The 12858-nt window shown below is 35.4% G+C and overlaps 1 protein-coding gene across 8 annotated transcripts in view; it reads right to left on the bottom strand.

Annotated features, from left to right (window-relative positions):
* EDEM3 (ER degradation enhancing alpha-mannosidase like protein 3) overlaps nt 1-12858 on the bottom strand; it is a 70815-nt gene that overhangs the window by 15382 nt on the left and 42575 nt on the right. For 3 of the 8 annotated variants that reach the window (XM_050765889.1, XM_050765888.1, XM_050765891.1), the window contains exons 13-18: nt 12323-12447; nt 7893-8058; nt 7189-7343; nt 5867-6023; nt 3626-3817; nt 2120-2285 (exon numbers count right to left, since the gene is read on the bottom strand). In XM_050765889.1, coding sequence (XP_050621846.1) covers nt 2120-2285; nt 3626-3817; nt 5867-6023; nt 7189-7343; nt 7893-8058; nt 12323-12447 — 961 coding nt within the window. The remainder of the gene's footprint in view (nt 1-2119; nt 2286-3625; nt 3818-5866; nt 6024-7188; nt 7344-7892; nt 8059-12322; nt 12448-12858) is intronic. The other 5 variants (XM_050765893.1, XM_050765895.1, XM_050765890.1 and 2 more) reach the window with 3 other exon arrangements.

Genomic DNA, 12858 nt, shown 5'->3' with positions numbered 1-12858 from the left:
CAAGACCTACTTGAACCTAGAGGTGGAGGTTGTAGCGAGCTGAGATCATGCCACTGCACTCTAGCCTGGGTGACAAAGCAAGACTCTGTCTCAAAAAAAAAAAAAAAAATTTCTGAGAGTAAGGATCATCATCTCTTATTTATTTATCCACAGAACCCAGTATAGCATTTCCCAACTAACAGCTACCAAAAAAAAAACATTTGACGGGCCGGGCTCATCTGTAATCCCAGCACTGTGGGAGGCCGAGGCAGGCGGGTAACCCAAGATCAGGCTGAAAATTCAAGACCAGTCTGGCCAACATGGAGAAACCCCGGCTCTACTAAAAAGAAAAAAAAAAAAAAATACAAAAATTAGCTGGGCGTGGTGGGGCAGGCGCCTATAATCCCAGCTACTCAGAAGACTGAGGCAGGGAGAACTGCTTGAATCTGGGAGGAGGAGGTTGCAGTGAGCAGAGATCACACCAACTGCACTCCAGCCTGGGCAACAGAGCAAGACTCCATCTCAAAACAAACAAAACAAAACAAAACAAAAATTGACAATTCTTGCATATTATAGAAGATCGTGAGAATTAGACTTCACTGAAAAATATAAAAAAACCAAAAATACTACACAAAGAAATATTTTTAAATATTAATGTATAAGTTCTACACTTTATACTTTACATTTTCATTTTGAAGTCTTGGTAAGAAATGTTCAAAATGATAGTGATGGTTAATATACTAAATTCTACAATAAAACGAATCTAAGTGTGGGAAATACCCAAGGATAAAGAGGATGATTTAAGTCAGGGGTAAGCAAATCTCTTCTGTAACTGGCTAGATGATGAAGAAATATTTCAGGCTTTGCAGTTCTCTCCTGTAAGTACTTAACTCCATCACTGCAGTTCAAAGCAGTCATAGACAATACACAAACAAACTGGCATGACTGTGTCCCAATAAAACCTTTATTTACAAAAATGGGCCATGAGCTGGACTTGGCCTAGAGTCTTGTAGTTTGCCAACTGCTGATTTAAGTCATTAAACAGGACTTCTCCTAATGTTTATTAATAAAATTCATGCATCCATTACATCAACATAAGTGTTAATATTCTGTTTTACCTGAACTTTTTTTTTTTTTTTTTTTTACCTGAACTATTGGGTGTTGTGTGTGGGGGGGGGGGGGGCAGGGGTGGGGACGGAAATCCAAAATGGATTTCCCTGTGAGAGAAGTTGTACAAAAGAACTCACAATCAGCATATGACCCCAGGTCTTTCAAGGTTCTTTCTGAATGTAAACTCCTATTTACTTTAAAACAGAAAAATTTATATTTCCCCTGATAGTCATAGCCTGTTTATCATGATACAAGTGATTGTCTATGAAAGATAAAAAAGCAAAACCCACTAGTTGATACATATGGGTAAGATGATTTAAAGGTGGTAATTTGTCATTTCAGCGGAAAAAGATCCAAGGGGATAAAGATCTGCTACAAATACTGTAAATACTGCTATAGTAGTACTTATCCTATGTCTGCTATTATGCCAAGAAATTTTATATATATTATCTTTAAACCTTACAATCACCTAAAATATACTTATTATCACTTCCACTGGAGCTCAAAAAAATTCTACTCATATCAAAAAATATTCTACTATTTAATCTACAGATTAAAAAACTGCAGCTGGGCCAAGGTTACACTGCAATTTTGTGGTAGAGCCAGGAACTGTACTCTCATGTGTCTGTCTCCAAAGCCTGCATCTTTGTGGAGTAATGGAAATTTTCAATGGCTCCCCACTGGTGGTGGCACAGTGTAATTCCTGCCCTTCAGGGGTTATGGATCTTATGGGCACATTTTCTTATCCATGGTACTGAATGTTTTTACCACTCAGTCTTACCACACCCTCACACCTAACCCCAAGTATTTTCACTGACATTAATATACAGAAACTCAAATCTAGACTTTTGAAAAAGATGTTAAGATATCTAGAAATTAAGAGTCACTGAATTACCTATCCTTCATGTTGTCTAGGTGAGGTAAAAAAAAATATGACAAACTCTTTGATAAAATTTTAGAAAATAAAAGGAAAAAAATCCTAAAAATTATCTCTTCTTCAGTCAACACAATGACATGGAGAATTACTTACCAATAACAATGCCACCAATGGCTCCGGCATTCTGGATGTTGCGTGCCTTTTCTGCAAACATGCACTGTCCTCTTTGTATCAATGCGATTTTTCCCATCACTGCCTCTGGGTTAGTAAGCTCTGAACAACCATTGTATGGTTTACTGCTTGCAACAAATCCTCTTGTCTGTCAGAAATAAAAGCAACTTAAATACTTTAATCTTCTCAAATGGCAATCAAGTCATTAAACCTCAATATCTAGAGCTTTGAGAGAACTAGACTCATTTCTTTTCTAATAATATATCTAATATATATTCAGCATAAAATTTATTTTAAACATTGTGCATATCACAATACTCAACCATTATTTCGAGTGTGCTTTGCAGTTTATAGAACATTTTTACATAAACTACAAAATCTGTTATTTACAACGACCCTGAGCAAAACAACACAAATAACATTTCCATTTCACACAGGGGGAAATTGAGACTCAGGTTCTGTAATTTGCTCACAATGTTAACACAATGTTATTAAGTGGTAAAGTTGGGACCTGTAGGCAGATTTACTACATTTATAATAGCTGGGAACCAATTTGAAATGATCATTGGTAACAAGAAAAGTTTTTCAAAGAGAAGAAAAAAATGGATTTAGTCTATATGAATCTGCAAGCAGTTCTTTTCCCCAGAAAAATTAAATCCACCAAGGAACTGATTTTTTTAAAGATGTTACTATAAAGATGTTTTAATATCCTTCACTCTCCTAAAACGTAAATTCCATAAGGGCATAGATCTTCAATGGTTTTGTAAACTGATACAGCAAGCAGTGAACAGAATATAGTAGGCACTTAATCAACAGCTGAATGAATCAATCATTCTACATAGCTTCTACATAGTTTAAAATACACATGAGAAAAAGTCTAAATTAGCACTAATAGAGTGAAAAGAGCATTGGCTTTAGATTGTCGCGATACTTGGGCTCTGGTCCCAGCTCTGCAATCAATTAGTTAGACAAACTTGTGAATTGTTTAGTTACGTAAGTCTTTGTTTTCTACACTGTAACTATGTTATAACTATAGGGATGGACTAGCTTAATGATCTTCAAAGTTTGCCCAGTAGAACCTCAGGGTCCCAGGCTTTCTCCAGTCACTTGAGCCAGAGCTTCTGTGCTTTTAGCTGTTTTCTACATTAAGCTCCTGGTTTAGATTTTTGTTTATAGAAAGGTTTTAGTGGCTCTTAGAAAGTCTGAAAACCATTTTTAGATCAAATAAAGGTACTAAATTAGAGAAGAGACCAAGAAATTGAATAGAACCTGAATAATATTTTAGTTAGAATTCTATAAGCATGTTATATACATAAATTATGACTCGAAGTTTTCAAGATATGCTTTCACTTTACTTAAATCCAGGAGACTGACTATTTCGGGTTTTTAAATAAATTAAAACTACTAAGTTAGAGAAGAGACTAAGAAATGAGGCAATACTTAATATTTTAAATTCAGTTTCAACAACTATATTTTGAGTATACATACCTCTTTATGTTTAGACAGATCCAGCCCAAACTGAGCTGGTCCAGCAGTCAATACTACCCTGCCAAAAAATGGGTGGGAAACAATTTGTACAGCTCGTGGAGGCAGCTGCTGTTCTTTTTGTTGCTGACTTGACAATTCAATCATCTCCTGCATGAACCTCAACCCATCTTCAGCGTCAATTGAACTAGCAGCCTATGAAAAAAACAAATTCATTTTATCCTTCCTTTCTGGAAACTTCCACCAACTTTTTGATTTCCTAAAGACACTGTACTATAGTATTCTACTCTAAAACTTCTTCTTTCACTTTAGGTCACCGCCAAGTATTTATGACTTTATTTGTACTCAAAAATAATACCTTCGGAAATAATATTTCTGAAAATAACTTATCTGTAGTTTTTATCAATGTCACTTTCGCTATTCTGTAAACCACTTTTGATTCAGACTGAGAGCTGGACTTCTAGCAAATGCTCAAATGCTCACTTTGCTTATTTTCCCCACTGGCTTTCCCTCTGAAGAAATAAACCTCATACCTGACCCACACTTTCCCTCCTTGAAATAGTGAACAACCAGATTCAATTTGATTCAAAACATATGTGTCAAGCACTTATTCCATCTCAGCACTTGCCTAGGCATTGGAGAGACAGTCCTTTAAGAAGTTTGTGTCTGGAGGAGAAAGACATGTAAAGTTAGCTATGATAAAACTTCTCAAGTGGGAAAGTGGAAAAGGAGCACAGACGAGGGAACAATTGATTCTGCTTGTGTGTACCTGGGAAAGATTTAGAATGACATTTGAATTGAGTCTTAACAGAGGGAAAGTTGAAGAATGACTGACTATAATAGAAAAAAAAAGATGATTCCTGATACTTTACAGGAAAAACCAACAACATATGATAGGAGTCAGAGGATGGAAAAAGATAGAGAGGAACTGGGAGACAGAGAAGAGTTCAAACCTGTCCTGAAATTTCCAGCTTTGATGACTTAAAGAACGATGATAGGTTTTACTGACATGGAGAACCAAAGAAGGAAACATAGGTTGAGGTGAGGGTAGAAAGATAGTAAACAAGAGAGAGATAATTCAAGTTTGGACACATTGAGATTGAGATGCAAGATGTATGAGAGGTAGATGAAAGTTGAATTTAATAGTAAAGTTAGGAATCAGGATTCATATACATAGCTAAGAAGTCATATGTATAAAGATGATAGCTAAGCTTGTAGAAATAGGTGAGACTGTCGAAGAAGAGTATATAGAGAAAAGAATATCATCCAGATTCTTGGAAACTGTTTACATTGAGTGGTTGTGCCACAGAAAGCTACAAAGCAATAAACAGTGAAGTAGAGAAAGAACTTTGTTGCTGAAATATCCTGGAAGCCAAGAAGGGAAAATGTTTTATGAAGGGTTCAGCCAATAGTCACAGAAAAGTCAAATCATAAAAGGATTAAGAGGTCACTTGCTGGTAATTATGCCATTGGCAGCCTAACTAAGTAAAAGCAATGTCACAAGAGATGTCACTCCCACTGAGGTCAAATAAAACATAAGGAAGAAGGAAGAATACTCTTAAAAGAAGGAAGGATGTGGCAAGAATGTGGATGAGATGAAAACTTGAGGGTGTGATGAAGTTGTGGGAGGGCTGAATTTGAGATTAAGGGATACCTGAATACGGTTCTAGGTTAAAAATTATTCAGCAAACTATGTGGTTTTCTCAGAATCAATATACTAATAAGGTAAATAATTTAAAGACTTCGTGTTATAAAAACTTTCAAAGTAAAAATCAACAAAAATGTCTCAAAAAGACATGTTATTTTTCCTAGGCACAGACAAATAAGTGCCTATGATGAACAAAATACTTAAGATTCAGTAGCCCTTTGGAGACTAAAATGATGTAAAACATGGAGATATGAATATTAAAACTAATTATTAGCTTTTGAAGTTATGTTGTAAATAAAAGTAAAAGGGGAAAGCCAACGGACTGAGAAACAGAAAACTTAGATTTGAGTCCTGCGTTTGATCATATTAACTTCAGCAAATTACTCAACCTATCTCTGATTTATTTAATTGATTTATACTATCAAGGAGTTGAATTAGATGACTTTCCAAGATACTTCCAAGTCCTAAAATTCTTATTCTCTCACTGTAAACAATATATTTAAAGTGTTTAGAAAGTTGAAATCCATTATCTTATTAAAGCTAATGCGACCACAGAAAGCAGGGCAGACACGGTATCTAGTGTAGCAATGTCTTACTTGGATTGCATGTTGGACCAACTGGACTCTCCCATCTTTGAGGTGAATCAAACTCACCCCCATCTTCTTCAGGATTTCTAAATGCTCAGGGTTAGTGGCCATGAAATCTCTGGCTCTCAGAGGGGGTTTAGCTCCACTCCTGAAACTCTCCTCTCTGCTAAAAGTAATTACAGGCAAGGCTTTAAAAACTACAAATTAGAACTGGCAAAAAACACATGTCAAATAAAAATGATATTACTTGCAAAATTGCTAGTTTTAGAACTAGTGAAACTGGAATAACTGGAAACAAGTATTTTCTTATACATAATTTCGGTTAACAAGTGGTATAGCTTTCAAATATAACATTTTCTAGTTATAAAAGTATGTATATTATCTACATAAGGCAGTATTAGTCAACAGAACTGTAACTATTTAAAGGTACAGAACAAGTTTGCTTGGGGATTTGTTACTATTGACGTTAACCTTTAAAAACAGATTTTCCTCCCAATATTTTAAAAGCAAATCAATACTTGTATCAGTGAATAACAACACTTATGTAAAAACAATTTTTAAAAAGTCCTTGTAATGACCTTTCTAATATAACTATTCATCAGAAAATGAACTCATTAAGCCAAACAATTTTAATAAGATAAGTACTCCCTCAAAAACTCAAATCCAAAAAAACAAAATACCTGTACTTTCACTACACAGAAACTATAGACAAAAGGAATTTTTTTTTTTTTTTTTGAGACGGAGTTTCACTCTTGTCACCTAGGCTGGAGTGCAATGGTGTGATCTTGGCTCACTGCAACCTCCACCTCCCAGTTACAAGTGATTCTCCTGCCTCAGCTTCCCGAGTAGCTGGGATTACAAGCGCCTACCACTATGCCTGGCTAATTTTTTGTATTTTCAGTAGAGACAGTTTCACCATGCTGGCCAGGCTGGTCTCAAACTCCTGACCTCAGGTGATCTGCCCGCCTCGGTCTTCCAAAGTCCTGAGATTACAGGCGTGAGCTATCATGCCCAGCCAGAAAATATTCGATGAAACTATTCCATGAAAAATGAGTTACAGAAGTTAAAAACTGTTACATGCTGCCTACTATTATTACTTTAGTTCATAAAATAATATACTGAAAGTTTCCATAATAATAAAAAAGATATTACTGCAAAATAAGCTTTACTATCTTACTAATAATTTTTATTTTAACCAGTGATAGCTACGTATCTCAACATTTTTGGCCTACATGAATGTCTTCTTGGCTGTTGGTACATGCTCCCTAAGTTTTCTGTCATTTACTAAGAAACAACGTTATTATCAGAAAATATAAAATAATACATCTTACACTCTGATGATGCCTCTAGGACAGCTCTTATCCACCACATTTTTCAAGGGCTCACGAATACTTTGAGCATACAGTGGGTCATTAGGGAAGAGGATCTGAGTATTTGGACAAGTCCAATCAAAGTTACTGTCATCCAGTTCTGTATATTCCGAGGTCTACAATATAAAAACATTTTATGTAAATAGAAATAATTATTTTACATAATTTTTTTTTTTTTTGAGACGGAGTCTCACTCTGTCGCCCAGGCTGGAGTGCAGTGACACAATCTCCACTCACTGCAAGCTCCATCTCCTGGGTTCATGCCACTCTCCTGCCTCAGCCTCCCAAGTAGCTAGGACTACAGGCGCCTGCCACCATGCCCGGCTAATTTTTTGGATATTTAGTAGAGATGGGGTTTCACTGTGTTAGCCAGGAGGTCTTGATCTCCTGACCTCATGATCCAACTACCTTGGCCTCCCAGAGTGCTGGGATTACAGGCCTGAACCACCGTGCCCGGCCTACTTAACATAATTTTAAAAGCAAACAGCTAATGAAATATATAAGTGTATACAGGATGCAATAAAACAAAATAAGAAAATGTATATATTTAGTTTCTTCTTACCATATATATATTTATTGAATTTTAGTCATGGATTACTTTTCACTTGGAAAAATAAAACATATAGAAATAAAAAGAGAATAAGACATTTAATTTAAAAACTCACTGTGTTCTTCTTAGAGATGCTTTGATTTGTAGTAGAGAGCCAAAGAGGTAACAGATGAGCTTCTGTTGTAAAGATGTAATCTTCTATGTCAAAAATAATGTCTTCTTTATCAGCAAATAACAGGTAAAGATATTTAAACATTTCGGCCAAGAAGAAAGAATCCATTCTAAAATAAAAAGTCACAAATAAATATAAGTAGATAAAAATAATTTAACTATATGAAAGCCATAATAGTCAAGGTTAATAATCCTGTCTATACCAACTTACGTGTTCAAAGAACTATAGAATGCATCAATCTACCAGGGGCAGAATAACCTTGACTCCAAGTATATTCCATGTTAATGAAAAAGACCAGAGGAATTGTCTACCACACTGATACACTGAATCTTGTGAATAATGCAGACAAGATTTTTCTATAGGCCTTTCAATAAGGGAAAGTTCTCCATTTCTTCTATAGAGAATCAACAGCAGGGAGGGAACTAATAAATTTTACTAGTGAGAATCACGTAACAATCTTCAACTAAATTAAAGAGCTGGAAAAAGTCATACAAATCTGATGGAATTTATTATGTAGCTATTTAAGTGATTTAAAAAGAAGGCTTTAAAGATAAAGAAATTATTTGCATGTAATTTCCTGGCCAACATGGTGAAACCCCGTCTCTACCAAAAATACAAAAATTAGCCAGGTGTGGTGCCAGGCACCTGTAATACCAGCTACTCGGGAGGCTGTAGCAGGAGAATGGCTTGAACCCAGGAGATGGAGCTTGTGGTGAGCCGAGATTGTGTCACTGCACTCCAGCCTGGGTGACAGAGCAAGACTCCAACTCAAAAAAAGAAAAAAAAAGTTACATGAAAAAAGTACAATGCAAAGTCACATGGGTTACGATTGTAACATTCTAAATATTTATTTACCTGTTAAGAAGGGAATGTGGAGAAATAAAGAGAGTAAAACTGTATGTGTTTTTACAAGTGATTTAATGTTACAATGTTTTAACAACAATTTAAGAAAAGTTTAAATTAAAAGTGTCAGGAAAAGAGCATAGCTGGTAGATGGAGTCACAGTAACATCAAATTTAATTTACTACTCCCCAAAGCATCATAGGTTTTGGCAGTAATAAACAACTTCTAGTTTACTGGACAAGTTGCACAATTTCATACTTTTGGCCAAGCACAATTACTGGCACATAGTAGGCACTCAATAAATGTTTACTAAATTAAATGCAAGTTTAAACAGCGTGATTAAAGAATGAGCTGGAGAGGCAGTAGAACAAAGAGGCAAAGAACATGGGCTTTGGAAATAGAAAGACCTTCCACTAATGAGTTCTGTCACCATGGGGATATAAGGACTATGAGCTTGAGTTTATTCTTCTGTAAAAGGAATATAACAATACACTCATGACACTGGTGTGAAGACTGACACATTAAATGTCAATTATTTAGCATAGCACCTGGCATACACATGAGATTGAAACTACAGCTATCATTTTCCCCACATATATATGATTTTTTATTTTGGAACAAAAACTTACCTGTAATGTTTTAAAACATTTTTAGCCATTTTGGATATTAATCTTTTTAGACAATATAAAAACACTTTCCTGTTTATCTGCAATACACTTATCATAATTTAACCTTTTCTGATGGACTGGCAGTTATTACATGAGCAAATGCTATCTTGAGAACTGTAGACAGATGAGCAGGATATTGATAATTGGCAAATACTAGAATAGACAGTTTGTAAACATTTAGAAAAGAACAAGGCATGGTAAGATAACTACAATATGAATTGGGCAAAGCTAGCAAGTATCAGATCATATGATCTATTTTATATTTTAAAATCATAAACACATACATAAATAAAAATACACAGGCATTAAAAATGTCTGGAAGCCTTTATACAATTGCTAACAGTAGTAATCTTACGCAGTTAGGGGAGAGCGTCTTAGCAAATATCTTCCTATTATTTTTGCCATTTACATTCTTTTTGGTAATTATCCATTATTAGGAAAATACAGATATTTCCATTGTGAAAAGTGTGTGTGTGTGTCTGTGCCTGTGTACCTGATGGTATCCTGGAGGACAGTATAGTGCTCAGACCTACAGGGTAATAAATCACCGCATGCAAAGAGCCTGTAACTGAAAGCTCTCAAGTGCAATGCCAAGGGGCACTGGTTGTGGTCCAACCAAAATTCTTCCCAACAATTTGGATGAAAAAAATGTAAGGCATGCTTATCTAAACTATAGATCATTGAAAAATGGTAGTTTAGCTAAGGAGATTCAACCCCTAGACCAAAATCTAGAAACAAAACAAAAAAAGAAATTTTGCTAAGTATAAAAGTTCTAAGTTTACACGAAAAGAAGAAAACTTGGCTATTCAAGGGCAGGGTGGGGAACACTCATTTGTCAGCAGACTATACAGTTAAGTATGTGAAACTAGTTGATCACAAGCTCACTGTGAGCTGAACATAATAAAGCTCCTAAAAAATCTAAAGCACATCTAATAACACAATATGAGGAAGAATGGTAGTTCTCAACCTTTCGTTTGGCTAAATACATCTGAGGCACAACCATCCCCTGAGGAACAGTGAGTCAATGAAGCAGTGGTCCTCAACTGGATAGAGGGTGGAAACTCATCAGCCTCATAGAAAATTAGTGACCCTTTGCCTGAATCCAGACAGCTACGGGGCTGTTGTGCCAGACACATCTTGAGTATGGTTAATTCTGGACAAGATATTTTAAGAGTTATTGTATATACTGGAATGCAATCAGAATGGGGCAATGTCATTGTGTAAGAGGTCCAGAAACAATGTCATAAAAGGAGTATCTGGTGGGGAAAAAAAAGAAGGATGTTACACTTTGAAAAATGGAACTCTAAACAGTAAATCATGTCTTCCTCTGTAATTCTTCAATCTGTTACCTCTTTTGTATTTTAGAACATATCACATGGTTGTGATAATTTCTTTTTACACACCTATCTTATTCACTGACTGCAAGTCATGGGAGTGCAGGGACTAGTTCTATTTCATCTTTCTACCCCACACTTAAGTGCAGGGACTGGCATATAGTAGGTGCTTATTGTTCTTTAATGAATTGCCAGTATAACATCATTGTCAAGAGCCAATCTGCCTAGATTAGAATTCCGACTTAATCTTACTAACTGTGTGACCTTAGGCAAGTTTCCTAACTTCTCTTTCCCTTGGTTTCTTCACCTTTAAAATGAAGACTATAATAGTACACTTCAGAAAGCTGTTGTAAGGATCAAGTTAGTTAAACACATAAAATGCTTAGAAGACTGTCTGGAGTGTAGGAAACAGTCAATAAATATTATAGGCAAATACACAAGGCATCTGCTTTTATTTTTTGCTATTATTTGTATGCCTGCTTCCAGAATCTAACCATTTCTCATTAGCAGGGATGGAGATTCTAAGCCTAATTAACCATTATCCGAATACTAAGTGAAGAACTAAGAAACAACTTTGTGGGGAGATGATGAGTGCTGTGTTTCTCATGTCTTCAGTCTCACTGCCTGGAACTTCTTTTACATTTTTCTTCTTCTAATTCTTGTTTATCCTTCAGGAAATAGGATCCTTTAGGAATCCTTCACTGACTATCACATCCCAACCTGTGCTTCATGCCCCTTTAATATGTTTCATAACACATACACAATGTTTTAAAAGTCTGCTTATTGACCTGCCTTCAGTGACTCAAAGACAGAAAGGACATATCTTCATATCTTTAATCCTCAAAAACTAGTAAGAGCCCTGGCACGTAAGGGGCCTCAGGAAGTATTTCTGGAATGAACATTTGCTAACCAAATGAACAAACAAGCTTTAGCATTCATTTAGAGATGTGATAACCATATAAGTGATCTTAGAATAAGCAGAGTGCTTGTGAATTTCACATGGAGCACTTTTCATAGCTTGAATACTTCATACCATCTACATCTATACAGTGTCTAACAAAACAGAAACTACCACTGGTCTTTCCCACCCCTGCAAGTCAGCAACTGTGTAAGAGTACACACAGCTTTTGAGGAATTCTTGGCTGAACGTGAATCATATTCCAGATCATTCCTCATCTTGGTAATTTCTAATGTTTTATGTAATATAAAAGGAAACTATTATCAAAGAAGAAAAAAAGCAACATTTTAGATAGTCCTAATACCAAGGTTCTGATATTTAACAATCATTGATTCATTTATTCAGAAATCATTTGAGCACCTACTGTATGCCAGGCACTATGATAAAAATGCAAACGTTTCAAACATACTAAAATTAGTCTATTCAACAGAGTTTAAAAAAGTAAACACAAAGAACAAAGGTTTCCATCCTTTGTAAAAGAATTAAACTTATTTGAATCCTAAATGGTAGTTGCATTTTGTGTTGTTTCAGAGAGACCCTGAGGAAAGGGGGTGTTAGCAATTGTTTTACCTGTCCTCATGACTTCCAGTACGAACATCCTTCATGGCAGCAAATCCACAAGGCACTCTAGCATATTTATTTAAATTTTCAATAAGTGTCTTCCCTACTTCAAGGTAGTAAGGATCTCCTGTAGCCTATTAAAAAGGAGAATATATGTGTGTGTGTATATATATATATATAGCTTATATATTACCACATATCCATTCATTTATCAAATATTTATTGAGTACCTACTAGGTGCCAGGCACTGTATCAGGCACTGGAGCACATTATATAGAACTGATATCTGAAAAAAGCTATGAATCTGCTTTACAGAATTTCTTAAATACACAATTATAAAATTTAACTATATAACCTTAGATTTTATATTAAATTCCTAATGCTCAGAAAGGCTGCCTGACTGAAGAAAGGCAAGAGACATGCTTTAGAAAGCAGCTCTAGAACATAAAATTTCTCTTTAAAGAAATGTTCACATAATATTTTTTAAAGAAAAAAACCTTACATGTCAATTCTGGCATCATTCAATAATTCTATGGACTAGATGA

The sequence above is a fragment of the Macaca thibetana genome, chromosome 1 (genome assembly GCF_024542745.1).
Source record: "Macaca thibetana thibetana isolate TM-01 chromosome 1, ASM2454274v1, whole genome shotgun sequence".
Lineage (NCBI taxonomy): Eukaryota > Metazoa > Chordata > Mammalia > Primates > Cercopithecidae > Macaca > Macaca thibetana.
Note: the sequence above shows the minus strand (reverse complement) of the source record. Positions and strands in the feature narration are given on the sequence as shown.